This window comes from Malassezia restricta, chromosome III (genome assembly GCF_003290485.1).
Source record: "Malassezia restricta chromosome III, complete sequence".
Classification (NCBI taxonomy): domain Eukaryota; kingdom Fungi; phylum Basidiomycota; class Malasseziomycetes; order Malasseziales; family Malasseziaceae; genus Malassezia; species Malassezia restricta.
Genome location: NC_040195.1, coordinates 1 through 27,491, shown reverse-complemented (window position 1 = coordinate 27,491; position 27,491 = coordinate 1). Strand labels below are relative to the sequence as shown.

General features: G+C 53.3%; 16 protein-coding genes across 16 annotated transcripts; 7 read left to right on the top strand and 9 right to left on the bottom strand.

Moving 5' to 3' along the window:
- Positions 1-9: 9 nt before the first annotated feature.
- MRET_1633 (protein KTI12) lies at positions 10-1,049 on the bottom strand (the record flags this gene model as incomplete). The annotated part of the gene is made up of 4 exons (XM_027628260.1): positions 10-550; positions 577-662; positions 692-858; positions 887-1,049. The coding sequence occupies 4 exons, from the start codon at positions 1,047-1,049 to the stop codon at positions 10-12; spliced, it is 957 nt and encodes a 318-aa protein (XP_027484662.1).
- Positions 1,050-1,111: 62 nt separating this feature from the next.
- On the top strand, positions 1,112-2,260 carry MRET_1632 (uncharacterized protein; the record flags this gene model as incomplete). The annotated part of the gene is made up of 1 exon (XM_027628259.1): positions 1,112-2,260. The coding sequence occupies one exon, from the start codon at positions 1,112-1,114 to the stop codon at positions 2,258-2,260; it is 1,149 nt and encodes a 382-aa protein (XP_027484663.1).
- On the bottom strand, positions 2,257-4,866 carry MRET_1631 (ATP-dependent RNA helicase DDX46/PRP5; the record flags this gene model as incomplete). The annotated part of the gene is made up of 1 exon (XM_027628258.1): positions 2,257-4,866. One exon carries the CDS (start codon positions 4,864-4,866, stop codon positions 2,257-2,259), a length of 2,610 nt encoding a protein of 869 aa, XP_027484660.1.
- A 97-nt stretch (positions 4,867-4,963) lies between these two features.
- MRET_1630 (non-canonical poly(A) RNA polymerase PAPD5/7) lies at positions 4,964-6,700 on the top strand (the record flags this gene model as incomplete). Its single annotated transcript, XM_027628257.1, has 1 exon — positions 4,964-6,700. One exon carries the CDS (start codon positions 4,964-4,966, stop codon positions 6,698-6,700), a length of 1,737 nt encoding a protein of 578 aa, XP_027484653.1.
- Positions 6,701-6,740: 40 nt separating this feature from the next.
- On the bottom strand, positions 6,741-7,982 carry MRET_1629 (pachytene checkpoint protein 2; the record flags this gene model as incomplete). The annotated part of the gene is made up of 1 exon (XM_027628256.1): positions 6,741-7,982. The coding sequence occupies one exon, from the start codon at positions 7,980-7,982 to the stop codon at positions 6,741-6,743; it is 1,242 nt and encodes a 413-aa protein (XP_027484348.1).
- A 151-nt stretch (positions 7,983-8,133) lies between these two features.
- Positions 8,134-9,217, bottom strand: MRET_1628 (translation initiation factor 3 subunit I; the record flags this gene model as incomplete). The annotated part of the gene is made up of 2 exons (XM_027628255.1): positions 8,134-9,174; positions 9,215-9,217. The coding sequence occupies 2 exons, from the start codon at positions 9,215-9,217 to the stop codon at positions 8,134-8,136; spliced, it is 1,044 nt and encodes a 347-aa protein (XP_027484347.1).
- Positions 9,218-9,433: 216 nt separating this feature from the next.
- MRET_1627 (protein phosphatase PTC2/3) lies at positions 9,434-10,781 on the top strand (the record flags this gene model as incomplete). The annotated part of the gene is made up of 3 exons (XM_027628254.1): positions 9,434-9,469; positions 9,572-9,740; positions 9,769-10,781. 3 exons carry the CDS (start codon positions 9,434-9,436, stop codon positions 10,779-10,781), a joined length of 1,218 nt encoding a protein of 405 aa, XP_027484341.1.
- Positions 10,782-10,906: 125 nt separating this feature from the next.
- On the bottom strand, positions 10,907-12,676 carry MRET_1626 (adiponectin receptor; the record flags this gene model as incomplete). Its single annotated transcript, XM_027628253.1, has 1 exon — positions 10,907-12,676. The coding sequence occupies one exon, from the start codon at positions 12,674-12,676 to the stop codon at positions 10,907-10,909; it is 1,770 nt and encodes a 589-aa protein (XP_027484340.1).
- Positions 12,677-12,745: 69 nt separating this feature from the next.
- Positions 12,746-13,312, bottom strand: MRET_1625 (Cdc25 family phosphatase; the record flags this gene model as incomplete). The annotated part of the gene is made up of 4 exons (XM_027628252.1): positions 12,746-12,929; positions 12,958-12,997; positions 13,024-13,122; positions 13,153-13,312. The coding sequence occupies 4 exons, from the start codon at positions 13,310-13,312 to the stop codon at positions 12,746-12,748; spliced, it is 483 nt and encodes a 160-aa protein (XP_027484343.1).
- Positions 13,313-13,416: 104 nt separating this feature from the next.
- MRET_1624 (transcription initiation factor TFIID complex subunit 8) lies at positions 13,417-14,431 on the top strand (the record flags this gene model as incomplete). The annotated part of the gene is made up of 2 exons (XM_027628251.1): positions 13,417-13,585; positions 13,611-14,431. 2 exons carry the CDS (start codon positions 13,417-13,419, stop codon positions 14,429-14,431), a joined length of 990 nt encoding a protein of 329 aa, XP_027484342.1.
- A 75-nt stretch (positions 14,432-14,506) lies between these two features.
- On the top strand, positions 14,507-15,445 carry MRET_1623 (uncharacterized protein; the record flags this gene model as incomplete). Its single annotated transcript, XM_027628250.1, has 1 exon — positions 14,507-15,445. One exon carries the CDS (start codon positions 14,507-14,509, stop codon positions 15,443-15,445), a length of 939 nt encoding a protein of 312 aa, XP_027484344.1.
- A 14-nt stretch (positions 15,446-15,459) lies between these two features.
- MRET_1622 (Rdx family protein) lies at positions 15,460-18,066 on the bottom strand (the record flags this gene model as incomplete). Its single annotated transcript, XM_027628249.1, has 1 exon — positions 15,460-18,066. One exon carries the CDS (start codon positions 18,064-18,066, stop codon positions 15,460-15,462), a length of 2,607 nt encoding a protein of 868 aa, XP_027484274.1.
- A 167-nt stretch (positions 18,067-18,233) lies between these two features.
- On the top strand, positions 18,234-19,943 carry MRET_1621 (NAD-dependent histone deacetylase SIR2; the record flags this gene model as incomplete). The annotated part of the gene is made up of 1 exon (XM_027628248.1): positions 18,234-19,943. One exon carries the CDS (start codon positions 18,234-18,236, stop codon positions 19,941-19,943), a length of 1,710 nt encoding a protein of 569 aa, XP_027484346.1.
- A 106-nt stretch (positions 19,944-20,049) lies between these two features.
- MRET_1620 (electron transfer flavoprotein alpha subunit) lies at positions 20,050-21,078 on the top strand (the record flags this gene model as incomplete). The annotated part of the gene is made up of 1 exon (XM_027628247.1): positions 20,050-21,078. The coding sequence occupies one exon, from the start codon at positions 20,050-20,052 to the stop codon at positions 21,076-21,078; it is 1,029 nt and encodes a 342-aa protein (XP_027484345.1).
- A 12-nt stretch (positions 21,079-21,090) lies between these two features.
- MRET_1619 (uncharacterized protein) lies at positions 21,091-23,553 on the bottom strand (the record flags this gene model as incomplete). Its single annotated transcript, XM_027628246.1, has 1 exon — positions 21,091-23,553. The coding sequence occupies one exon, from the start codon at positions 23,551-23,553 to the stop codon at positions 21,091-21,093; it is 2,463 nt and encodes an 820-aa protein (XP_027484317.1).
- A 1,463-nt stretch (positions 23,554-25,016) lies between these two features.
- Positions 25,017-26,153, bottom strand: MRET_1618 (cathepsin D; the record flags this gene model as incomplete). Its single annotated transcript, XM_027628245.1, has 1 exon — positions 25,017-26,153. The coding sequence occupies one exon, from the start codon at positions 26,151-26,153 to the stop codon at positions 25,017-25,019; it is 1,137 nt and encodes a 378-aa protein (XP_027484116.1).
- Between the last annotated feature and the right edge of the window lie 1,338 nt (positions 26,154-27,491).

The following is a 27,491-nucleotide window of genomic DNA, read 5'->3' as shown; positions in this document are numbered from 1 at the left end:
TCATACTTGTTAACTATGTATCTTGTTAGAAGTAAGAGTTTCTTGTAACCATGCAGTAAACATTTGTGCAATGTGTCGCTCCGGTTCGGGCTGTGATGTGAGGGCCAAACTGTCCGCGTATTCCGCCTTTCCGGCATACACGCGCACAAATTGTCGGCGTAGCGTCTGAAGACGAGCAGGTGAGGGAAACGTGTTCAAGGGTGGACATGTAAACACAATAGGAGGGGGCGGGATGAATTGTGGCAGCGACAAGGAAATACTGCCACACATAGCGCCTCCCTGTGCACGATATTCAGAAATAGCACCTAGTACGGCTTGCGTCACTGTGTCGAGAAGCTCGAGGCTATTGTTGGTCGTTTTTTTGCGGACAAGGGTAACGGCCTTGGGCGGCTGGACCTTGGCCTGTGTGATGGCCTCCCAGAGCCCATCCAGCGGTGTGGGAAGGCATTCTGGTGCATCAGGAGCACCTGTGGTCGTAGTGGTAAAGAGGGGTCGATGCCAACGAGCCTCAGGCGTGGGCTCCTCAAAGCGGTATATGAGTTCATCAAGACTGGTGTGTAAGAAGCGTGGACGTACCATATGTCAGTGTAAGATGGCTCGCCTCGCTCCCTTCGTCGGGTATTCCATGCGTGGCATAAGGTAGAAGGACATGCGATGTAAAGCTGCTGGATGAGAGAGCTTGGATACATACAGTGGCACAACGGAGGCCCAGTTCACGTGTGGCACACCACAATTCGTAGCGAGATCCCTTAATATTCAAACCCGCTCCGCCATCCGCAATCACAATGGCGCTCGGGCTCAATGCACGCCGAACTGCGCTAAGATAAGCGGCGCGCGCGCGTCCCTCCGTGCGTTGAGCTGTCGTGTAAGGGAGCGGTCAACATACATTCATATACATGTCGATCTACATGTACATCAGCATCTTGAATGACGCATACGCGTGATAGTGATGGATTCGATTCTAACCGTGACTCGAAGTACGACTGAATCTCCTTGACGCGCGTCGAGCGACCAGAGCAAGGCAAACCGGTCACTACCAAAAGGGCCATGTGAGGGAGTGACAAAAAAGACCTCCACGAAAGTGCTTCTTCTTCGTCTGCCTCCCAGGAGAATGCGGTGGCCCTCCTTGGTGTGTAGAACGGCGCGGTCGCGTGCATGGATACGGTCGTATACCCAAAGTGCATGGGATGAGCTCTTGGCCGACACGAATTCCTCGACACATGGCAGTTCATTGAATCAAGATACCCCGACAAATTCTGTGCTCCGAGATATCTTGTATGCACAGGAGCGGCCCAACTCGCCATCACTGCGTCAGCGGCGGCGGCATTATGATACGTCAGCACTGACACCCTCAGAGTCTGCACAATTTCGAAGGATCTTTGAATTGTTAGGGCAAGAGACGGATCATACGCCGGTGCCTGATCCAGCATTGGATGCGTTTGCGCAGCGCAACGCCCTGCGGCCGAAAAAGCTCACAGCTCGTGGCGGTGGTGTAGGTACGCGATTTGAAGCGAGTATGGAAGGGCTTGCTGCCCAAATTCCCGTCGAGGAATTGGATCGTGGCGTGGACCACATTTGGGAGGCATTGCAAACGAAAAACACGGTCGTGGAAACATGGCAATGGGCTGAGAAGCATGTATGGGCGCAAGACGCAGCATATGGCGCACATACGGCTTTTTTTGCACCGGCACTACATATGCTTCTATTGACATTGCGCGACAAGTACCGGGCGCCACACACAGCGTTAGCTGTCATGGATAGGACACGCAAGAATGGCGCACACGCCTATGTGCTGGGATGCACGTCGTCCCTGTTTGCTGAAATGATACGAACGCAATGGCTCTGTTTGGGTGACGCGCAAGGTGTGCTTGCGACGGCCAGGGAAGCGCGTTCAGCAGGTGTCTTCACAGACTCAATCGCGAAGAAGACAGAACGTGACGATGCATCCCTACACACTCAGATGGAACGCGTACGCGACCAACTCCGAGCCCATGTGATGAATGGGGCACAGGCGCGTGTTAGGAATCCGGACGGCACATTGGCTATGCTGGCAGATGATCATGACGCATTGCAAATGGCCGCTGAGCTAGGCCGCATTATGGGGCGCAAATCGCTGCGTCCAAAACCGGCCACCAAGCCCAAGGCGCCTCGAAAGAGCAAGACGCCAAAGTCACTCTTGATCTATCCGCAAGATCCACAGTCACTCTTACGGACCGAGGTACATCGCCGTATTGAGAGGCCGGTAGACCATGATGATTAGACCACAGAGTACCGCCCGCCCATGGACGACGTGCGTGATTCTCCGTCCAAGTATGCCTGTGTACCTTCAAGTAAGTGGCGCTTGATTTCTCTGATAGCATGCTCGACGCGGAAACTGTCGTTGCTTTCGATCAGTAGAGATAACTTGGGCGGATCACCAGGGTGTGGTTCACGACCGCGTTCATAAAAGGCACCTTTGTTGGTAATGGATGCACCTGTGGATTCAATCAGCATGGCCATGGTCTCCTTGTTCGTAACGTTCCAACGCGCCTTCTGCGGGAAGTCATTGATGGGGAAAATGGCATGGAACTTGGTTGCATCAGGATCACGAGCACGGCGCGAGTTCTCCAGCTCTTCGCGCCGACGACTTGCCGTCGCATTGATGCGTGCAATCACACCCTGGAGCTTGGATGTGTCGGCACCCGCAAGGCGTGCTGCTTCCATACGCGCTTGATGGGCAGCATGGTCTGCTTCTGAAGGGAGCGGCTGCTTATTCTCGCGCACCGCCTCCGGGATGGGGCCGGTGCACACCTGAATGTCCGTGTTATTCAGTCGATTGGTCTCTTCTGCGGCACGAGCTGCAGCAGCTTCAGGATCTGCCTCTTCGTCCTCGATCATGATGGAGGCTTGTGCCTGAAGTAGACGTTCGCGACTCTCAGCAAGTCGTTCGAGACCACGACCACCGAATCCTGAGCTCGATGCATGAGTCTTACCCTCTGCAAGCTTTTCCTTGAACTGCATACTCAGCGTTTCCAGCTCAGGAGGCACGGGGGCTTTGCTGGCACGTAGCGCAGTCACTAGATCCTTTGCATATCGGTCTTGGTCCGGTGTAATAAAGGTCACACATGTGCCCTCGTTCCCCGCGCGTCCTGTGCGTCCAGCTCGATGCACATAGTCTTCTAGGTGATTCGGTACATCATAGTTGACGACCAACTTGAGTTGCTTGACATCCAATCCACGCGCGGCCACGGAAGTCGCTGTCAAAATGGGCACAATACCCGCTTTAAAGTCAGATATCGTTGTATCACGGTCCGCCTGATCTTTGCCGCCGTGCAGTGACATGGCTGGGTATCCGCGCTTCATGAGCTCATGCATTAGTCCATCCGCTGCATCTTGGCGCTCTACAAAAATGAGGGTTCGAGCATCTTGATCATTATGATACAATTGGCCGAGAATCACCAATAGACGGTGAAACTTGGTGGATTCATCGCGCACTTCCACGACTTGCCGGATTTCGGGGGCGACAACACTTCGACCGCCCACAATCACTTCCATCGGTTCATGACGTAGCATCTTGCGAGCCAGGCTCTCCATGGGTTTCGGGAAGGTGGCGGAAAATAGAACCGTCTGTCGGTCAGGTCGAATCAGCCCGAGGATCTTCATAACTTGCGGCTCAAAGCCAAGGTCAAACATACGGTCAGCTTCGTCCAACACAAGGTACGTCACGCGTTGCATATTAGTGACACGACCGCTATTGGCGGAGAGTAAATCGATCATACGACCCGGAGTTGCCACGACAAACTCAACCGTCTTTTTCATCTCTGCAATCTGCTCGGAAATGGGTGTACCGCCGTACACACATGCCCCGCGCAATCCAAATGCACGCGCAAATGGCTGGGCATCCCGGAAAATTTGCACGGCGAGTTCTCGCGTCGGTGTCATAATGAGGGCAATGGGACCTTCCCCTGGCTCGACAGGACGCTGATCCTTTACGTGTCGGAACATGGGAAGTAGAAAAGCCATCGTCTTACCGGATCCTGTCTTGGCTACACCGATCATGTCTCGGCCGCTCATGATAGCAGGCATCGCCTGACTCTGGATCGGCGTGGGGGCCGTGTATCCCAGCCTTTTAATGACATCCAGGCAATGCACCGGGAGGCCACAATGCGTCCATTTCTTGATTGGAGCAGGACAATGCTTGCCTCGTACCGACATGCCATCGAGTTCGAGGCGCAGACGCTCGGCATCAGCCTCGCTAATAGTTGCCACGTCCTCTGGTGCGTGATAAAACGCTTTGCGAAATGGTTCGTAGCGAATGGATGCATGATCCACGGTGGGAAGTTGTTTTTTCTTGGATCCGCGATTCGCCATCGCCAAAATATCTTCGGCACGAATCGAGTCAATATCGACCTCGTCTTCTTCGTTCGCAACCGTCGCATGGTCCGGTTCCTCGTCATCGGCTGTGAGTACCTCGGAGTGGTGATTTCTTTCACGCTGTACCTCCCCCTCTAGTTGATTCATATACGCATCAAGTGGGTCTTCCTTAGAGTCGGCCTTGGTACCCTCCGATTCTGTAAACGCGTCCAGCGTAAATCGACGATGAGGTTTCCGCAGTAATTCATCATCGCTTTCATCTTGTGCATCAAGACGCACACGTGGTTTTACGCTTGGTGGGCGTGGGCTACCTTGCGTATGAAATCCTAGCGTTGTGGCAAACTTTCCTGCTGGAGGCGTAGGGGTATCACTAACCTTGGCCTTCTTGGACGATGCATCATCGTCCCCCGAAACCTGGCGCTTTTTCTTAGCTTGCTCGCGCCTCCATGCTTCCAGGCGTTCTCGCTTGGCTCGCTTCTTTGCCTCGGCGTCTATGGCGGCAGCATCAGCCATCGCCGCCTGTGCCTGACTCGAAGGAGAAAAGGTGGTTGCTAATTTGTCATCGATCGGGGGACTCGCATCAAGTGGCCGGCGATTTTCTGCTTCCTTTATGCCGCCACGCGCGCCGAATGAAACAGGGCCTGTAACGCACGAGGAAAGCAATGCGCTAGGCAGTGACTTTATTTCTTTTGATCAGTCGGATGAAAGTCATGTTGAGGAGTCTGAATCGGAACCTGAACCAGTGGTCGTGGACGATACGGTGCGCGAGCATGCATCGGCTCGAAGCACGCCTTGGGCTCAGCATGTGCCATGGCATAAATGTCGCAATGTATCAGAAATGTTATGTGAGGAAGTTCGAACGTACACGGAGTGGATCTCTCCCACCAAAGAAGAGCATGCTACTCGTACAATGGTGATTGCTCTGCTCCAGCGAGCGTTATGCTCAAGATGGCCTGACGCCGAAGTGTATTCGTTCGGCAGCCAGGACACCGAATTATACCTGCCACAAGGCGATATTGATCTGGTGGTTTTGTCCAAAGCGATGGACTCTCAATCTCGTGAAGGAACCTTGCGCGAGATCGCATCGTGTTTAAGATCGCATAAACTCGCGACGAATATCCAAGTGATCGGCCGTGCCAAAGTGCCTATCATCAAGTTTGTTTGTCCATATGGTCACTTTCATATTGATATTTCGATCAACCAGGCGAATGGACTTCAAACAGCCCATTTCATCAACCGCTGGTTACAAAAGCAACCCGCCCTTCGGCCGCTCATCATGGTGGTCAAGCAGTTTCTGCAGCAACGCGCGCTTTCAGAAGTTTTCACGGGTGGCCTAGGGAGCTACAGTGTGACGCTAATGGTGCTGAGCTTCTTGCAAGTGCATCCGAAATTGCAGCGTGGAGAAATGCCCCCCGAGCAGAACCTCGGTGCCTTGCTGATGGAGTTTTTTGAGTTGTATGGCAAGAATTTCGGTTACGACGAGTGTGCTATCACTGTGCGTGGCCGCGGTGGATATGTGAGTAAACGACAGCGAGGCTTTTTTGATCCACGTAAGCCGTTTATGCTAAGCATCGAGGATCCACATGACCCAGAGGGTGATGTGTCCAAAGGATCGTTTGCCATTATTAGTGTGCGCTCAGCCTTAGGAGGCGCCTTTGACATCTTGCATGCAGCACTCTGTGAACGTTCGAACGATTTGCACAACTTTCGACGTCGGCAGCGGCTCTTGTATAATCGCCAGATGCAGAGCACCCATGTTCATTTTGATGCCGATGCGAGTGATAATCGCTTACATTTGACGTCACAAATCAAGGAACCGGAAAGTCTACTGGGCTCGGTGTTGGGTGTTTCGCGGGAAATGATTCGGCGACGTAATGAAATTAAGCAGCTGTATGATTCAGAAGTCCTGCAAAAATTGCTGGATATTCCCGTGGATTCAACGCCATCAGCACCAGCAGTACGTGTCAACGCGCCCACCCCACATGACACGTCCGACAACTCGATCATGATTCATGCACAAGAGAGTATTAAGCGGCGGGTACATCCTGATGAACAAGACACGCCTGAAAGCAAGTATGACGCAAAACGACCCAAAAAACGTGCTATGCAGGATCCCTGGTCCTCACGCGTGCAGTCGGTGCCATCTGACACCGAAGAAGAGGAGCTCATGGCCAATGACGCGCCCTATGTTGCTGTGTCTAGCGACAGTGACGGTCCCTCACCTGCGCCCGTGGCTAGCACGCCCGTGAAAACACAGGGTCTCCGCATTGCAGGCCGTGCCAAACAGTCGAAACTAAGCAAGAAAGACCGTTTGCAGTACTGGCATAACAAGGCATCAGCTACATAGGAGATTCGTCCTTGATTCATAGAATCATTATACCCATTCTCTATGATAAGGATGTGTTTTCAAATGTGCGCTGCATGGCGCCGATCCACTCTGCACAGGAAAAGGCACCTGGAGCGTGTAGGTATTGTGCATGTGCAAGCACGGGTAAACGTCGCAATGATCGACCAGAGGCGCCGTGGCAGTACTCTGCAAGGTGACGAAGTTGATGCGCTACTTTATTGTCCGATGCATCGATGGCTCCATACGAGGGGATGCATTCTTCTTGTGCGAGCCCTGCACGGATCAACTCGATCAGACATGAGCGTAAAATGGAGTAGATGGCCTCGGTGCCTGGTGGTCCGATGTACTGGCGAATATCTGCGCGGTCCAAAAAAGCGGTATCGATGGAATCTGAGAGGTTGGATGTTGTCATCACCAGTGCGTTGCGTTTATGTTTCAGTTTATCGAGTTCCGTGAGTAGTGCATTGACAACACGGATCGAGTCGCTCGGCTCTGCACCCGTGGCAACCGAGCTTCGGGCCTTTGATAGACTCTCGATTTCATCGATAAGTACAACGACAAAGCCTGTTTCATCCTCCACAAGCTGAGACACCATATCAAACAAGCGGTGGACTAACTTGCCAGACTCCGAGAACCATTTTGAGAAGAGGGAGTGCGAATTGATTTCAACGAGCTTTCCATGGGTATAACGCTCATGCAAGCGAATAGAAAGCTTCTGAGCAAGTGCGCGACAGAGGGACGTTTTGCCAGTACCAGGTGGTCCATGCAGAAGAACGACCCTGTTCCAAGCAATGAGATGAAAATCGACATCTGCATCAGAAAACAGTATGGTCGAATAGATGTAACGCAGCAGGCGCCATTTCACATCATCTTCATAGACCAAACTGTTCCAAACGCCGTCAAGACTGTGATTGGGTAGTTCACAAAGTGTAGCTGCCACAGCATTGTCGGATGTGTCTGCCTCGCCCACACCAAACTCGTCAATATTATCCACAGGACACGGCTGGTAGGTGTGGAATTCGAATTTTCCATTCGTTGGAGATACCGTCTTTATGCCCGGCTCATCCGCTTCAGCCACATAGATGCGATCGACGTGTTCGGCCAAAAACGCATTTTGCTGCCATCCACGCAAATCACTCTCACATTCGACAAGGGGTATCTTGTCAAGAAGGGCACGAACAGCCGTTTCTATTTCGGATACATGCGCATCAGAGGTAGCACGAAGACGCACCTCGACATGTGCGATGGATGGTAGGTGAGAGCTGTAAGTCTCAGTGTCCATCAACGGCGTCTTCGGTGAGACTTGCGCGCTTCTCGCGATGCCACATCCAGACGCGTCCTCGCGAAGCTTCTCACGTGACAGTGGACAAGCTACAGACCATCTTCTATCGCTTTCTTGGCTGGAAGAGGAGGTATCTGAATACAAAGGCGGACTACTGGTCCTTGTTTTCAATCTCGAAGTCAGGTCCATACGGCTTGCTTTTAAAGAATGATTCATCGAACCAGTTGATACGCACATAACCATCTTCACCACCACTGGCGTACGCTGTACCAGCTGGGTGAACAGCCAGAGTGTTGATGGGACCAAAGTGACCAGGCAGGCGTGCACACTCCTCTTCAAAGATCTTGTGCCAAAATCGCGACTCGAACTTACCCTGGCGAGCACTTGTTGTGGTCACACTCATGGCTTCCTGACCACCACCCATGATGACATAGGGGCGTGTTGGCAAAGAAATAGCTGAGTTCAGCGGCGTATCCGTCATATACGTCTTTATAATGTCCAGCGTAGAAGCATCAATGATGTGAGATGACTTGTCTTTGCTGGATGTGATAATGTATGTGCCATCCCAACCAAGTTGCAAGTCTGTCACGATTTCGGCATGTGCCATTGTATGATGGATTTCGAGCTCGGCATCGATACCCGTCTCACCTTCTTTTTCGTCGTGCGAGTATAGAGCAACTTTGCCACTCTCGTGACCCGTGATAATGTGATGATCAAAAACGTCAAAGCAAGCCACCGACGCTTTACTGCCCGAGAATGTAATCATGCGCATGGGCTCAGTTTCCTGCTTCGTCCAGCTTGCGGGATCACGGTTGATATTAAATACGCGAAGTGCACCACGATGTCCCATACGCTCCTCTGTAATGACCAGGATCTGAGTGCCACGCTTGTTGAATGCGACACATTTAGCGGCAGTGGGAAACTCCCACACGAACAAGCACTCGCCTGTCTTCACATTCCACAGGCGCACCTGGTTATCAGCAGATCCTGTAACAAGTAACAGTGTTTCTCTGTCAACATCCACGGACCACACGGTACCGTTGTGTCCGTTGTACGTGCCGAGCCTCTCACCATTGTGAGAGAACCACACGTTCACAAGATTATCCTTCGATACAGAAAACAGCAGATCACCTTCGCGGTTGAACTTGATCTTGTTCAGGGAACGTGTGTGTCCCGATAGAACAATGGGACGCTACGTATGTTAGAGGGCCTCAAGGACAATATACACGTACCATCTTTCCTGGCCACGCCCAATGTCACTAGCGATCTACGATTGACGAGAGCGAAGCAAAACTAAGAAGAGATGGTCACGTGTTGGTCGGCCGAAAATACTCTCCGCCCTAGAGAAGCAACAAGCGTTGTTGTCTCGCAGCGCAGCTGATTCAACTGATTTGAGTTTCTTCGGCTTGGTGTCTTTAAACGGCTCACCGAATTGACTCTTGCGTGAAATAATGGGACAAATCTTGTCGGAGCCGATCGTCGACAAGGTACGTTTTTTGTTTCAGTCATGAGACGGAGAGGAGCATTTTTAGAACATGGTGCTGACCTTGCGCGCGTTGAATGTCAATTTGATCCTTTCAATGCAATAGCGTACTTCCCAAGATGAAGATGAGAACTTGGCCTTCTGCGTTTCAGACATGCAAGGGTGGCGTATCTCAATGGAGGATGCCCACGCTGGTGTGTTGAACCTTTCGCATGAAGCTACTACCAGCCCCACGGAGCGTGTGAGTTTCTTTGCTGTTTACGATGGCCATGGTGGTATGTGTGTCCACAACTGACCAAACAGGCGCAAATGTCGCACGCTACTCTGGCCGCACATTGCACTCTCGTCTGCTTGATTTGCCCGAGTTCAAGGAAAAGAAGTGGGAGGCAGCATTGCACCGTGCTTTCCTCAAGACGGATGAGGATCTACGAAGTGATCCCGTCTATGCGAATGACACATCCGGTTGCACGGCTGTGGCAGCTCTGATTGTGCCTGATGCTAATGAAAAGGGACGTCGTATTTACGTTGCCAACGCCGGTGACTCGCGATGTGTGCTTGGTTTAGCTGGCGAGGCTAAGCCAATGAGTTACGATCACAAGCCTGGAAATGCTGAGGAGCACTCGCGTATCTTGAATGCTGGTGGTTTTGTTGAATTTGACCGTGTGAATGGTAATCTCGCGTTGAGTCGTGCCATTGGCGACTTTGAATTCAAGCAAAACCCATCGCTGCCTGCAGAGCAGCAGATTGTGACAGCTGACCCTGAAGTGCGTTCTCACCAGTGGACTGCTGAGGAAGAGTTTCTTGTGCTTGCTTGTGATGGTATCTGGGACTGTCTATCCAATCAGCAAGTCGTCGACATTATTCGAAGAGGCATTGCTCAGGGCAAGGCTCTCGATGTGATTACCGAAGACATAATTGACCGGTGCCTTGCGCCAGATGCCGAAGTGGGTGGTATCGGTTGCGATAACATGACATTGCTTATTGTGGCCTTGTTGGGCGACCGAACGAAGGAGCAGTGGTACGAGTGGGTCAAGTCGCGTGTGGAAAACAATGTGGGATATAATACGCCCGAAAGTGTGCCACCTGTATTCCGGTCACACTTGCAGCAGCAATCGACGGCCTCTATGCTGGGACAAGCGGCCTCCAATGTCCAGCAAAATGCCTCCATGTCTCTTGGTGGCCTGAGTGGTGGAGATATTCTAGCTGCCATTCCGCGTGTCCTCTCAGGTCAGGCGGTGCACGAGGATTTCGATGAGCAAAATACCGAGCACGGTCGTATTGTTGCAGAAGAGAACGGAGCCCCAGCGAATGAATAAATGCGATTCAGTGTATTTACTAGCCTCCCAATGGGGAGGAACTGTACGTGCCTTTTATTGATAGTTCGTTGGATACGTTTCATGATTCAGCGATAATACCAGAAAGCACGCTATAATCTAAGCTTCTATTGAATGTAGTACGCGCCTGGGGTAAACTTTTTCGCAGATAAGACCAGCCATTGTTGGCTGGTGTGGAATATGTCAGCGATATGCGCCAGCGTAGGTGAGGGGGTGGACCCAGCTGCGCAACTATAAGCGTGACGATTTTCGTGAAATGATAGGACCGCCTGGAAGTGAAGATAAATGGCCAGCACGATGGCCACATGCCACAGTTGATGGGAATGGCCGACGATGTCGAATTTGCCCGGCGCCCAACGCTCGGGCCAACGGAAGCTGTACAGGACGACACCGACAATGTAGGAGCCCAGGCTAGGAATCAGAGGGGCATAAAATTGTGCCATGTTATCATATCCATGCAAAATGGTGCCGTGCACAAAAGGCACAATACCCATACATGCCATGCCGAGGAAAAGGGTTATACGGATGGTACGGTACCGTATATCATTGAACCACGGCGACCAAGGCAGGATTGACATAATAACTCCAATGGCAATCACACCGACTGTATATAGCGCAATTAGGCCAGGCTGGCAGTAAAATCCGTTGTATACAATCGTCTCGAGGGATGCAGCCACAAGCCATGAGATGCCCGTGTAGTCAATGCAGGCAAAACACGTGAACCATTGTAAATCTGCGCATCCTGCCATGATATGCCAAGAAACAGAGCATATCAGGCACTTGGCTGCAGCGAATAAGTAGATGGTAACGATCCATCGATCCATCGTCGTGGTAGTGGTTGGGTCTAGGGAGCTTGTGAGCCAAAACAGAACACCTACTAGGAATAGGCCTCCCAGATGAGTGTGAATATTGCCCGTCTCATTGTGTATGTGAAATGCGCTCAGAATGAGACGATGCCATTGGTCCTTGGGAATAAACCGATACCCTGTTACAATAAAATCGTTGTTGCGCCATAACTCGGGCAATGCATGATAAGAAATCAATTCGCGACCGTTGTTGGCCAGCCGACATGCAGCTTCGTATATGGCATCTTCCACATCATGTACAGCATGAACAATTTGTGCACCAGCTTCCATGCCGCGCGAACCAAGCATGGCAAGTGTTTCTCTCACGTGCTGGGGCAGATGATGAAGCGTTGCTCGGTCGGGCAAAAATGCCTGAGCATCATGAGCCCATGCGGATGACGTATCGCGCAACAGGGGTATCGTGACATTTTGAAAGTGGTTACGCATGGCCGACATACTTTTTTGAACCTCTTCAGACAAGTAAGCAGCTGTGGCTGGCATGCGTAAGGAGGACTGGGTCTTTGATTCAGATGTTGGAGTTCGAGCAAACAGCGTAGGTTGCAATGTCATGGCGCGTCGCTCCCATTCTTGAACGAGGACATGGATACGATGCTTGATTTCGTCGCTGGACGAAAGCTTGCAGCGCGATGCTTCCTTGCCCTCATACCGGCTAAAGGATGCTTCCTGCGCCATGCGAAGCATGGCATCATAAGCTGCACTAAAGCGTGCCTCCATATATTCAAGTGGCACAAGGATGGACATCCTGTGTGCCTTGTTTGCATAGACGAGGTGCTCCATATCTTTAATATAATCGGACATGCGCGCTCGAGCATAGGCAAACCAATACGGTAAGGACGTCGCAAGGTCAAGAGCGTCCACCAGAGAGTGCGAAGTGCAAGGATCGCTCGTCTCGTCGCCGCTCACATCAGGGAGAGATGAGTGTGACGCCCTTCTATGGATGAGAGTCGACCGATCCTCCAGGGCGGAGGTGGAAGCGTGGGCAGCATGTTGCTCCTCCGATGGAAAGGGCATGAAGGCGAAATGCAATTTTAATTATGTGGATGCAAGACATGCGCGACCTACCAAAAAATGCACTACGCGCTAACGAAACTGCCAGGCCTCTTCGTCCCAGTCCTCGACAAGCTCAGGATCTCTTTTGAATTTATTACCAAAGTGAGAAAACCCGTCACGAAGAACGTATACCTGTTGCGTGGTCGGCGGCATTCGTCCGGCCTCGATATTCGCATCTCGAATTTCGCGGTATATGCGTGCAGCTTTGGGGCCACTGACGTATAAGTAGAGGTAGTACGTACCGTTGTTGCGAAAGAGCACAGTGGAACACAACGTTTTCGTCTTCGGTCAATACGTGCACAACATACATGTTTCTAGCGGTTTCAGAAGCGTGTTGACGCCATCGAGAAATGTTGAAGAGGGTGAATGAAAGGCACCTTTGATATGTCCGCCCTCGAAGTCATCGTCTAGGGTAAGTGTCATTGATGGCAACGTACCTCGCACATCTACTACAGCCGTGCTTGGTCTTTGTTCTTTGAGTTTGGATGCAAGTGCATCTGCTTCTATATACATGTAGGGTGGCTGGAAAGACATGGTCGAAAAAGCGTGCCGCGTCCGTGCTCCGTGCTGCCACACGCCTCGCGCTGTCCGGAGCATGGAACGGAGAAAAGGACCCTTTTCTCGAAATTCGGCCGAATTCCCTTTAGGCCCTCTCTTCGTGGCGCATCACCTCCATTCCGACGCGCGTAGCTGCGGCGTTGATGGTGGGTGTATCGAGCTACGTGCCGCCTACAGCGGCGCGCGCCGATGTGCTAGAGCAAGATGCACGCGCCGCCGTATCTAAGCTGATTGCACATGTGGCACAGGATGCTGGTTTCGAGGGCACACGCCGCCGCGCACTGGACCGCTTCGAGGGACTGGTCGATATGTGTATGTCATGTGGGACTAACCGCAGTTGTCATGACGCTGCTGTACAATTGCATGCGATATAACCAATTGGTCAACAGGAATTATCCAACGATCCATGATGTCATGGATACGTTGGAAGGCCTGGGGATATCTCTGGAGGAATTGGGTGCATTTGCGAGTCGGTTGCGGGGGCAGACTGAGCAACGGTGTCGAGTGCATGTGGCTGAACCGAAGCGTGGTCATGAGGCATGGGAGAGCCCTAGCTCCTCTTTTCTCCCGTCTGAAGACGAGGGTGACGAGAGCGAAAGTCAGACCACAACTTGGGCTACTCTCATGCATGATATTATTCCAGACCACTTACCTCCCGAGCCACCGCGTCACTGTTGGATGTTTACGCCCGTGTATGCAACCGAAATGCTGTCCGATATGCCCGCGCTCCAGCTCGTGAATCGAAAGTTGGATAACGCACGCTTGGTGGAATCGTCGCTACGGAAGCTTATCAAGCATACGGATGCTGCTGCACCGCCAAAATTATGGACGCCCCCCGACCCCACTCGCTCTGACGATACCATGGCACGGCCGAAAGTGCAACCAGCCCAAGCAGTGGGAGATGACTCGATCATGTCGGTCGATGAGCCTGATGCAACTGTCCATGACATGCCACTCACCACAACACTCGACAACGTGGGTCGCTCTGATCCATCGCGACGCGTGCTACCGCGCGCCGTGAATTATAAAGCAGCATGGTACACTGCGACCTCTTCTACGGACAGCAAATTGCCCACGGCTAACTTGTACACTGCGCGACTGCGTGGAAATATGGACGAATCGGCCCGGCGTACACGTCGATACATAGTGCCCACATAGCCAGCGCGTTCTATGCTTGATGATTGGGCCGAAAAAGGCCCCCATGACAGCTCCACTTGCCGCTCGTGTCCTGCCATGCAACCATTGCGTTGGGTGGCGATACTATGGTTCTTGTACGCCTCTTTGGCAATGGCGCAACGCAGGAGCCCAAGCTCGAGGGCGAGCTCAATATCTTCTAGATCATCTAGGCGCAGTACGTTATCACGGAACAGAACCGCCTCTACGACCAAGCCATCTTCGCCGCCTTCGCCGCCCCTGCCCAAGGGCTTCATGAACCCATTAGATACCGGAGGAAGTATGTTGGGCCAATACCCTGATCGTCCATATGAGGGCGAGCCGTTGAATGTGATCATCTCCAACACTTCGTCGCCGGATGTGCTCAAGCCGGAAGGATTCCTGATATGGGCGACGGCCCTTGGCTTCGGTGTCTCTTGTCTTGGTCAAGGTGATTCCCAGACCATCATGTATGCCAACTTGGGGAATGGGAATCGAAATGTAAAGCAAGGCTCGGAGTCAGGTTTGAATGGAGTGCTGCGATGGAACTATGGATTCCCTGACGTGGGAACCTGCAAGGAATCCATTGTGGGAGGGAATCATTTTCGTTGGTTCCAGCAACGGCTACATATGGACAGGTCTATCTTTATCTCCGTCTCGCTCGAACAAAGCTTAGAAAATCTGCATAATATCGAACGAGATGGATACAATCGTGGACGTGATGATGTGATTGAGAGGGCTACGAACCCCGATGGCATTGAGTGGGAGGGCAACAAGTTCCGCGCCACTGTACAGTGGATCGACTCAGGAATCCTCATGAATGCCACATCTAACAACATCAGCCACGCAGAAATGGCTGCCAAGGGGCAGCCTGTCGTGGATGGGCGCGTAGCTGTGCTATACATCCAGACAATCGCACGATCCGATGGCGAACCCCCCAATGCCGCTGCCCACGTGGTGCTGCCCATTACGGCACTTTGGAGCGTGTTGCTCGGCACGATGTTGATTCTTTCCATGTAGCATAATTCATACCACTACCCATACGATGATCCGCGTGAAGCGAGCTCCGAGTGGCCCAAGTGCTGCGTCGGAGCGATTTTATCACGAACACGGTTCTTGAGCTCACGGAGCTCAGGGAAGCCGCCCTGGGTCTTTCGGTCCCAAATAAGCTCGACAGCATTTGCCAAAACGAGCCAAACACGGAAACGACCAGCCGTTTCGGGCTTGGCTTGTGGGACCAACATGGAAGATGCCAAGTACCCGCCGCCTGATGCTTTCGGCGCGTCATTATCGAGCGCACCTTTTTCAGAAAAAGTAATCAGCAGTTCAGTCTGGAGCCAAATAGCACGGTGCATCCATCTGCAACGATCACAATATTCGATCACGAGACATGGTTTGGGCACGGCATCTGTTTGTTCGGGTGCAATAGGCGGCGGAATGTCGGGCGCAGAGTGTATTGGAGTCTCTGTGGTCGAATCGCATGGCACGCATTTTGGTGGCAAGGCACCTGGCATAGACTCGGATGACTGATCCGCCTGGGCAGTGTCAGTCTGCGAAGTTTCGGCAGCATCTTGAGCATTTGTCGTAGTTGTGGCTTCAGACACACCATCAGGGGCTGCTTCTTTCTCAGTACGTTCCCCGGTGTCAGATACATCGGCTCTGTCTACTTCTTCCGAAGTTCTTATTCCCACGGATTCGGCGGCGATTCCTGCTGTAGATGCTGGTGGAATCGTTTCGGCCAAGTGCTCCAGCGTCGAATCTTCTTTTTCCTGATCTTTTGGTGCTTGCTCTGTGGCAAATGCATCTGTCGCAGGGGCAGCAGATGAATCCGGCGCCGCACCGTCAACAGTACGTTCAGGCATCGTTGCTTCACTGGCATTAGCATCAGTTTGTGTCACGGCATTATGCGTCGTCTCTTCGAGAGTGTCTTTGGACGTAGGCACCTCACCCGCTGCCGGAGCGGGCAGATCGTTTGGCTCTTGGCTGATGTTCGATGGGATTATGTTGGCGTTTTCTTTCGTATTGGCGGGTGATTCATTGGTCGTTTCCACTGTCTTGGGGGAGACCCTGGATGCCTCAGTCATTTTGGAGGAGACGTCGTTCGCCTCCGTGGGCGGCACCACGGGGAGATCTTTAGATACCTCGGCCTCTTGAGCTGCAGAGTCTGCGTGTGAAAGAATGGGTAGAGACGTGACCGGCTGAACTGTTTCCACCTCTTCCAACTCGAAAGGCACGTTGTTATCAACCGGCCACGGTGACTCTGACACGGCCCACGGCATGCGCCGCTCGTCAAGCTCAGCATCATGCCCAGCTTGTAGGGCCGATGCTGAGGGTGCAAAGGTCCATGCCTCTGTCGGCAACTTGGATGGACTCTGCGCATCAAAAGCGTGGCGGGTTTCTTTGAACTTTGGCGGTGTGACTTGAACGACCTCCAAAGCAGACGCATGGGACTCGCGCTGTGTATGCACAACTTCTGAGGGAGCCCATGGACTGTTTGCGTGGGCAGGAGCGAATGCGAGACGGCGAGATGCGATCAAAGTCTCATCTTCAGATACAGAGCCTGGTGGCGCTGATACGGGTACGGTCTTTGGCGACGGGGGCATAGAGTCTTTGGTGAGTAGTGTCTCTTTTGTGATGGAAGGGGTAGATGATACGTCATGCGGCTCTTTTTTCGACCCTACAAGGTCCCGGAGCTTGCTTTCGCTATTTCGTTTAGGCAAGTTGAGGAAAAAGAGTCGCTTCTCTTTCTTCTTGTTGGTGGGATCAGGACGAGTTTCGGCATCGGAGTGCGGGGATGTTGCGGATCCGTTGTCAGTCGAGGGCGGTGCTGGTGTGGGTGGCACGGGCCGGGCTGGCAAAGGAGGCTGACTTGGCAGAGATATGTCGGTGGGCGACGACGCCGGGAACACCGGGGCTTTTGTCTCTGATGAGCCATATGAGCGATTCGTACTTGGCGCCTGAGGCTCGATATAGAGCGGTAGAGAAGACTTTGTGGACAAAGCATTTGCGTCCCCGGGATCCGTTTGATCGTTCATGATCACAGAGGCCGTTGAGCTCTTTGTCATGAAGGAGGATCCATCTTGGTCGGAAGTTGACCCTGAAGTGCGAGAGCGACTCGAATGACGCGGGACGCTGCGCACGACAGATGGTGGCGCGGGTGCATAGATGGTATAAGCACCTTCGGGGACGCGGCTCCGCCCCTCAAAGGAACCACCGGGCCTTTGCCAAGTAGACGCCCCTTGTTGCAGCGACGATTGAGATGAGTCGGACAAAGACCCGCGATCGTCCGAGAAGCGCAAAGATCGGACCGACGTGCGAGGAAACGCGTTCTCGTCGCGCGTCGTTTCGGAAAGGTTGGGGGATGGGATAGGTAAGCCCCAGGGCGGAGGCACGTGGGATGCATCATGCCGCGATGATGCACTTTGTGGTATGTCGAAGGACTGTGGTACAGTAGCGTTCGGTGTGGCGCTGGATAAGTTCGCGGGTGGCGAAGTGTGTTGAAGAGGAGAACGTGCACGGATCGGCGAGGTAGGACTTTGAGCGGGAGGAAAGGCGGTGAATTCAGGCGAGGTCCCAGTGTAAACCGGGCGATTTTTGTTGCGTGGTGGGATAGCCGGAGCGTGTGGGCCCATCTGATGCATTTGACGGCCGTTGGTTACGATCCAGACCGGGGCGATATTTTCGCTGTACGGGAGATGGAGGCACGGCCCTATTTTGTTGGTCTGGGCGAATCGAACGTCGTCCAACACTAGTCACGTGGGGAAAACAGACCCACGACGATCACAACAACCGCGGCGAGGCAGCCGACATGTTGGTCGTGTGTCTGCCGGCGCCCAGCGAGCCGGTAGAGCTGTCGCGTAAGCCAGTCTCGCAAGGAAGACGTGTCTTTACGCGCAGTAGTACGTTGGGCTCAGTCAAGACAGAGACGCAAAGTGAGCCCGTGGGCCAAGCGGTACCCACCACCTTGACGTATCAGGCACCTCGGGACATACAGATGCCAAACTATGCGCAAGTATCGACGCAGGTGGAGCATGATTTAGGACGTGTATACCAATCGTTCCGACAAGCACGGCGCATTGCTGTTGTATGCGGCGCAGGTATCTCTGTATCGTCCCCTGCTAATATACCCGATTTTCGATCCGCCTCAGGTCTTTTTGCCTCGCTTAAGCGGCGTTATCCTACTAGTGGTCTCACAAGTGGAAAGGATCTGTTTGATGCCCGCTTATTTCAATCGGAATCCTCGACTGCCTTGTTCTTTGCGATGATCGCCGAGCTCAAGGATATGTCGGATGCCGCCCAGCCCACACTCTTCCACCATATGTTACGCCGCCTGGATATGGAAGGGCGCCTTCAACGCGTGTATACCCAGAATATTGATGGACTAGAAGAAAAGGTGGGGCTCTCTTTTGGCGTTGGATCTCCTGAAGCTTGCTTGCCTACATCGAAGCGGAAGCGAGGTGCACAGTTTGCACGGTCCCAGTCCGATTCATCCGTCAGGCTTTCGACCCATCCCTCGTGCGAAAAGCCACTGTTTCCTCGTGCGATACCACTGCATGGAAGTCTGTCGAGCATGACATGCATGCTTTGCTCGCACAAACTACGCCTCACCCGGGAGCAGGAGGCCGGGCGGCAGGCGTTAGAGACACTGCGACGGGGCGAACCCGTATGGTGCGAACAATGTGAAGTGACAGATCAGCTCCGCACATCTGCTGGGCTTCGTTCGCGCGGAATTGGGCGTATGAAAGTGGATGTCGTGTTGTATAATGGCGAAAACGATGCTGCAGAGCATGTGGGAGCATGTGTGGAACGCGATTTGCTGGGAATCAGAGATCCTCATGAGCCTGATGTTCCAGAGACTATGGCAGAGACGCGTGCGCGGGAACGAAAGGAGCGGCAAAGGGAGGAGATTGGCGACTTGAGCGTGACATCTGGCAGTATCAAGGCCGAAGATGCTCTCGGCGATGCATTCCAAAGCGAAGATCAGGTGTCGGACCCACCTCCCCGTCGGCCCCGACGACTCAAGCCCTTGCCACCGGATATGCTGATTGTGGCAGGGACAAGTCTCAAGGTGCCAGGAACTAAGCGCATTGTGCGCGAATTTTCCAAGGCATGTCGGATGCAGAATGCGGACCGCAAGAAAGGGGCGCACGAACCACCTGTCCGTGTGGTGTATATGAACTACGACTTTCCCAGCAGCGCAAGCGAGTGGTCTGGCGTGTTTGATATGTGGATTCAGGGCGATGTACAACAGGCGGCCTTGGGTCTGTGCGAGCCCATGGTCATGAAGGAGGGCATGGACCCGGCCGTGGAAGCCCTGGTGGCCCGGCACTCGTGGCATGCCTACCCGACCAAGACACCGCCGCCGCGTATACTCACTATGAAAAGCACGGAAACGAAGAAACGGCCGTCGAATCGTCTCGGCATGGTGTCAGGCAAGCTGCGCACGTCCTCGAACCAGGCCACAGGCAAAGCGGGACTGGTCCGACCCCCCACCCCACCGGCGCCTATAGCCCCGTAGCGCGCGTGTCAGGCTCTGTTGCACGTGATGCGCGTCACGTGCATGAGTCCGATCTACTCCGCAAGCGCCCGGTCCATAGAGGCCTTGTCTGTACCGCTTTATCATCATGTTTGCTGTTCGTTCGATGCTCCGGGCTGGCAGCCGTGCGGCTACGCCGCTGCGCGCCTTTTCGACGTCTTCTATGCGTCAGGCCAACACGCTTCTTTTTGTTGAGCACAAGAACGGAGTGATCAACCCCGCGTCGCTCTCGGCTGTCACAGCCGCCCAAAAGCTCGGCGGCGAGATCCACGCACTTGTGGCGGGCTCGTCGAGTCATGCCAAGGCCGTGGCTGAAGCTGCCTCGAAGGTTCAGGGTGTCTCCAAGGTGCTGGTGAGCACGTCGGATGCATTCTCCGCTTTGCTGGCTGAGCCGATTGCGCCGCTGATCGAGTCGCTTGTCAAGTCCAAGTCCTACACGCACGTCGTGGCAGGCCACACGGCCGTGGGTCGTGACATTATTCCCCGTGCTGCTGTGTGCCTGGACTCGTCGCAGGTGTCAGACATTATTGAGGTGCAGGGTGAGGACACGTTTGTGCGCCCTATCTATGCTGGCAACGCCCTTGCCACTGTGATGTCGAAGGACGGTGTGAAGGTGGTGACGGTCCGTGGTACTGCTTTTGACGCCGCAAGTGCGGAAGGTGGCAGTGCTTCGGTGGAAGAGGTCGACGCTGGTGAGGTGCCGCAGCCTACCAAGCTCGTGCAGGAGAAGATGAGCGAGTCGACGCGTCCTGACCTGGCCACAGCGTCGCGCGTTGTGTCGGGCGGTCGTGCCCTCAAGTCTTCTGAGGGCTTTGCGAAGTACATTGAGCCACTTGCTGACAAGCTGGAGGCCGCTGTGGGTGCGTCGCGTGCTGCCGTGGACGCGGGCTACGCGGACAATGCCCTCCAGGTGGGTCAGACGGGTAAGATTGTGGCTCCTGAGCTCTACGTGGCTGTGGGTATCAGTGGAGCTATTCAGCACCTGGCTGGTATGAAGGACAGCAAGACGATCGTGGCCATCAACAAGGACCCAGAAGCACCCATCTTCCAAGTGGCCGACATGGGTCTGGTGGCTGATCTGTATGAGGCAGTGCCTGAACTCACAGAAAAGCTCTAAAAGGGATTACAATCAAGGTACATACACTGATAGCGAGCGTTTATCTTCTTTGAGCACGAGGCATGCATCACGTTGCGAAGCGGCGAGGAACCGGCCCCGGTGCATGGGCACAGAGTGCGGAGGGGGCCAAGAGGGTGTGCGTGACGCTGGAAAAGCGCCCACGTACGTAGATTGCTCAGCGTCCACCCAGAGCACAAACAGGTAGAGCGGCGATAAGGTCGCGTCTAAAAGTTGCCCGCCCGAAGGTACTTGTATCGTTTGCACGGCACAAGGAGAGGACGACACTTGCACAAGGGAGAGTTGGGTATCCGACAAGTACAGGTGCGTGTGGGTATCTCGTTGAGTGGGAATGGCTCGCATCATAGGACGAGGGATGTGAGATGCGACGTGCGCCGCAGCATTTGCCGCAACTGAACGGAGCGCATCGTCATGCAGGCATGGGGATGCAGGCATGGGCCAAGGATCGGCACATTCGGAAGACGATGTGGACTCGTGCAAAAGGGCAGCTGAGAAGATATGTCCGGCAGCCTTTCCTGCGTCCTCTAACTGCTGGAAAAGGGAAAGCGCGTGGCCAGGAAGCATGTGCGGCTCTGCTGAGGCGGCTGGACCCGTAAATAGGGAGGTGTGGTGAAAGACTTGGTGCCATTGATCATCGGCAGGCTGAGACTGGTTCGATTCTGACGCTTCCTGTGCATCGAGCCATGCAAGGGCATCTTGGACTGTGACGCAAGAGGGTTCATGGAGTGGACGTGTCTCTTCATACAAGACGCGTTGAGGAGGGAACAAGGGCTCAGAGATAGCATGACTGTCGTCGGATGAGTCGGCAGCGTTATCGGTTGCCTGACCGGGTGGTGCAGGTGCTGCCTCCTGCGCGGGAGCTGATAGAATAGCGTCTAGCTCTGGTGAAAGAAAGCCACGTCGACAAAGCTCAAGGACCGAGAGGGTATCATGCTGGATCGGAACGTGGGCCGACGGGATGTCTGATTTGGCTCGCTCCAAGCGCTCTTGCTCATAGCGCCACCATTTGTAAAACTCATCAAAGGCAAGGAGTTCACGCTCGGCATGCTCTTGTAGCGAGATAGCCAAACCATGACAAGTCTGAATAAGAGAAATGAGAGATGAGATACGGGGTGATGAGGGCGGGTAACGGGTGGACCAAGAAGCACAGCCCATCCATTCAGTCAAAAGAATCAAAAGACGCTCGCATGCCGGTACGACATTCGTCGCGGCCAGGCGACGAATCCGCTTGAGACCGCGTTTCATGTCAGATTCCATAGCAATGAGTGCGCCCTCGGTAAGCTGAGAAAGAAGTTGCTCGCATGGCTGAGAAGGAAGAGCCGTAGTGAGGAGCGTCATCCAGTCTGCCACAATGTCGACACCATAGGCATTCGCCAGGTCATGCCAAAGAGCGAGCCACTCGTTAGCTCGGGGGCGAACAAAAGTAGACCAAGCATGTGTGGCGTAAAAGGTGGCATCGAGAGCGATAGCAAGGCAGTGTTGGAAGGACGAAGAGAGACGCGCGATATGGAGGAACGAAATATCCCATGGTAGAGATATACGGAATGTGCGAAGAGAAGATGCATCGTGGATGAGGGCGCTGGCCGAGTGATCCGCGGCGGCCAGCGAAAGAATGGAGCCCGGGAGGACCGTAGGGGCTAGCGGCACCGTACCATCCATCCAAGCTTCGATCGCTTGGTTTTCGGCAGAGAGGAGGAGGGACGGTGCATCCTCGTCAAGGCGAAGCATAAAGGGTATTGATGCAAGAACACCGATGCCACGCACACACGCGGCGCTGGGTGATTCACCGGGTGGCGAGTGGGGAAGGGATGATCCGTGCCATCGAGCCTTGTCATCGTCAAAAGGTTGAGCAGGGTATAGTGGAGCCAGTCGTTGAAGAATATGCAGTGCTTGTGAATCAAGGGAGCCAGAAAGCCTGAGGGGTATCCAAAGCAGAGACGCGTGCGATGGGGGGTGTGAACAGGGAACTAGACGGGCATGCAACAGGCCACCATCGTACACAGAGAGTAGATACAAGAGAAGGGTATGATGAGGAGTTCCACCAAGAATGTTTGTAATGCACGCGCGCACAGCAAGACGGTCGCCTTTGGGAGCCCAGGTCATGCTCAGCACTTGAAGGGATTGACTCGTTGCCCCCGGTGGCCCAGGTGGCAATTCAAAGGGTTTATCCCAGACGGGAGAAGGATATTTTCCTGTGCGCCAGACTGAGATGCGTACAGTCGGTCCAGACTGAACACTAATGGAAGACGAAGCTGGATGAGCGAGTTGTCCTTTCTTGCGCGCCTGCATGTCCAAGACGCGTTGCCGCATGGCAGCCTGGGCTGCATTGACCCCAGGCGGGAGGGTCGATGCTGGCTTTTCTGGTGGGGCCTCGCGGCTTACGAGTGCCACGAGGTCTAGCACTGGATTTACAGCAGACGCAAGCAGCAGAGACTCATGAGGCACCTGCATATCCATCCTGTGCCTCGCGAGTGTGAGCGTAGGCTTAAAAGCATGTCACATGATCACGTCGCGACACCCATCACATGATACGCGGGCCCTAGGGCCTTATGCGTGTCATGGCGCTGGGTCATAGCACAAGCGAGTATGCAGGGCCGTTCGTGCATGAAGCGCGAAGTGGGAGCGGCCTGACTTGTCCCAGGACCAGGAAAGTGATGGCTCAGATTGACGTAGAAAATAAGCTGCCTTCATCGTGTAAATGTGTCTATCGTCTATGTGGTTTATATCGATGCTAGTTTCGTTGACATTGCTCTATAGTGCAGTCGCTTCCTGGTGGCTCGACTAATATCTGTAGATCTTTCATGACATGGACGAACATGGCCACTTTTTTTCACGCATAATTTACTGACATGGTGTGTTACACGTTGCTGTATTGGAATCACTGTATCGATGATGAGGCTATGTGCACCTTGTACCTTTGTCAGTGTTGCATTCTTCGTTTGTCTCGCTATAGGATGCAATGTGATAAATGCTTGGCCCAGTGCTCTCATTTACACCTATACGGGGCAACGCGCTCAAGGGAACGTACGGCGCGTCCCTCCACTTCGCGAAGATGGAGAAGGTCCACGTAAAATCGTCAAATTTTGGCCAAATAAACGCGCGCGACTAATTCCAAGCACACTAAAACCCAATAAAGGAGTCTAGGGTGATCACATGTACTCATCTGGATTGTGCGCCATGTCGCACCGAGTGCATCAAGGGGAAAAGGAGCACGTGTGAAAGCAGGGGTCAGGTCTTGGCACCGTGCGATGTCACCGGAGTCCAGTGGGCGGATACCTTCAACACGGTAAAGTCAGCTGTGGCGCTGAAGCTGGACAATGACAGGTTTGACGGCGAATGCAAGGCATAGATAAGAGATACCATGTATATAGAGAATACTATAACGAGACAAGGAAAAGCTGGGAGGGAGAGAGAGAGAGGGGGAGCAAGGAGAAGAAAGGCCAAGACAGGCTAGGACGAGCAGAGCCGCCAAATGTGAGGGGTGATAGACCAGACGCACCGTGCACCACAGTCGATGAACACGATGTAAAAATGAAGAACAAATATGGCCAAGGGACAGGCGGCGGCAAGGATGGATGGAGGCAAAGGCAGCTGGCAGGCTGTCAAGAGAGAGTTGGAGTAAGAAGGGTGTGGAGGATCGTCACGAGGCCCTGAGCATTTTCTTCGACATGAAGGTGACAGTGCGGGGAAGTGGAGAGGAAGAAGGCCTGGAGTAGCAGGAAGCCGGGATCGGGCGCCACACACACATGTGGGACACTATATCAATATGAGAGAGATTGACATGACGGGTCATACATTCAACGCATTAGTAGGAGCTACATGAAGCATCAACGAAAAATAAAGCCGGCATCATAACGGGATATCTAAAGAGGCGGCATATCCACCTAGAAAGAGAGACAGGCAGGCAGACGTAGCATAGATTAGCGGGCTTTAGCAAAGCCCATGCGGCGCGTATCATAGTTAAAGATGACGGAGCCGAGCTCCATGAAGGGAGAGCCGAGGATCCAGTCATTCAAGCCGAGGGTGCCACCCATAGCCAAAAAGCACTTGTCACCAGCGTAGCCAAAGTTGATAGCATCGCTGGAGAGCTTGAAGGTCTGGCCGGCGACGGTGAAGTGCAAGTTGGGCGGGTTCTGGCAGCTGTAGCGGCCTTGGTAGGTGCCGTCGGGGGACTGCTCGACCCAGACGCCATCGAGCTGGTCGAGGACAGCCTTGACCTGGTCGTTGGGGCCGGTGATGACATTGGTGCCGGAGTCGATGATGGCGTTTTCGATCTTGTTTCCGTTGAGCTCGACAGAGGTTCGCCAGAAGGACTTGTCGGTGTTCTTGTCAGCCCAGGAGATGGGACCAGCGAGCTCGGAGTGGTCCACGTCGCCGACATTGAGGGTGGCCTTGCCACTGCGGCGAAGAGTGAACTGGAAAGAGCTGGATTGGATGGGGTTCTGTTTCTTGGCGGCCCAGATGAAGGGGTCCTGCTTGACGTTGAAGCCACTGTTTTCGGCAGTGGAGAAGGAGAGGCCAAACTTGCCGCCAGTCAGATCACCGTCAAAGTCTTCTCTGCCATGGCCGATGGGGACGTTGTCGGCCTTGACGTCGCCTATGGCGACGTGGTCGGAGTAGATGTCGCCGTAGACATGGAGATTGATGTAGGAGAAATCAAAGGGAGTGTTGAGGTTGTTGGCGGAGAGAGACTTTTTAGGGTTGTAGAAGGACTTGTCGAGGATGAGGTCGGAAGAGCCGGTATCGAAGACGACGGGAGCAGGTTGTGGGGGAGAGCCGACAAGGATGGAGCCGGTCCAGTAGGTGTTGTAACGAAGAGAGGTCTTGCCGGAGGCACGTTTTTGTTTGTCGGCGTAATGCAAGTCGACGATGTCCAAGTGTTGGCCGGTGGAGTTGAAGTGACGCTTTGCGAAGCCGGCGTACTTGTTTAGAAGAGAGCGCCTTTCGGCATGGAAGGAGTCCGGGTTGGACCTGTCAGTGTGAGAAAGAGTGATCTGAGAGGCCGAGGCGAAAGAGACGCCCACGAGAAGAGCCAAAGCAGGGGGAAGAAGGAGCATAAGAGCAAGAAGATGTAATTGATAGAGAGAGATAGATAGGCCGGAGTGAGAGCTTATCTAGGTGCGAATTCTTGATATGCCGGAGAATGAAAGCGTGTAGCATGCGGACATAGGGACGGATTAGAAGATGAAAGAGGAAACAAAGCCCCAATTACACCGAGAAGCAAGGATCGGACATAGGGAAGAGCTTGAAGCGGAGAGACATAGACGGAGAAGAGGGGAGGAAGGACATTGATTGGACGAAAGGAGGACGAAAGGAGTAATGTGACCCATTCGGAGGGCTGAAGGAAGCAGAAGGGCGACTAGAGGAGCGGAAAGGGCGCGGCAAATAGGAAAAAGATGGGAGAGGAGGGACAACGATTGGATGGAAAAAGGCTATACGAAAGGAGTAATAGGACCAATTTTGAGGGCTAAAGAGGGCGGGGCGGCAATATGGACAGGGAAAAAAAAGTGGAATAGGGGTGTCAAAAAAGGGAGGACAGGAGGGAAACAAAGCTGATTGGAGGGAAAAGAGGGGAACGGAAGGGGAAATTTGACCCAACGAGAGGGAGGAGAGGGTGGGTGGCGTACAGAGGGCGTATGGGTCCTAAAAGGGGACGAATGAGAAAGGAAAATGGGAGGGGAGGGAGACGATCAAGAGAGAAAAAAAAAGGAGAAATGGAAACCAGCCAATGAGGGAGAGGGAAAATGGAGGAAAAAAGAAAGGACATTTTAATAAAGAAGCATAAATGGGAAAGAGTAGGGCGAGGAGTAGGGCGGCGTTACCGAATAGGGAGAGAGAGTAGAGTAGAGAGGAGAGCAAGGGAGAGAAATAGAGCGAGAATAGAGATAGCAGAAAAGGAGAGAGCAAAAAAAGTACACAGTAAAAGGAAGAATAAGAATGGGAGGGGGTGCTGGGAGACAAGGATGAGGAGGTGAGAGAGAGAAGACGAAGCAGAATAAGACGAGAAGAGTAGGCAAGTAGAGAGAAATTAGGAAGTACATTTGAATGCATCAGAGAGAGAGAGTCAATGAGAGATAGAGAGCGTGAGACAGTGTCTTTGTATAAAGTGAATCTTAGTGTGTGAGTGTGAGAGAGAGAGTGAGTATGAAAGTGAGTGTGAGTGTGAGTGTTAGTGTTAGTGTGTGAGTGTGAGTGTTAGTGTGAGTGTGAGTGTTAGTGTGAGTGTTAGTGTGAGTGTTAGTGTGAGTGTTAGTGTGAGTGTTAGTGTTAGTGTGAGTGTGAGTGTTAGTGTTAGTGTGTTAGTGTTAGTGTTAGTGTTAGTGTTAGTGTTAGTGTTAGTGTTAGTGTTAGTGTTAGTGTTAGTGTTAGTGTTAGTGTTAGTGTTAGTGTTAGTG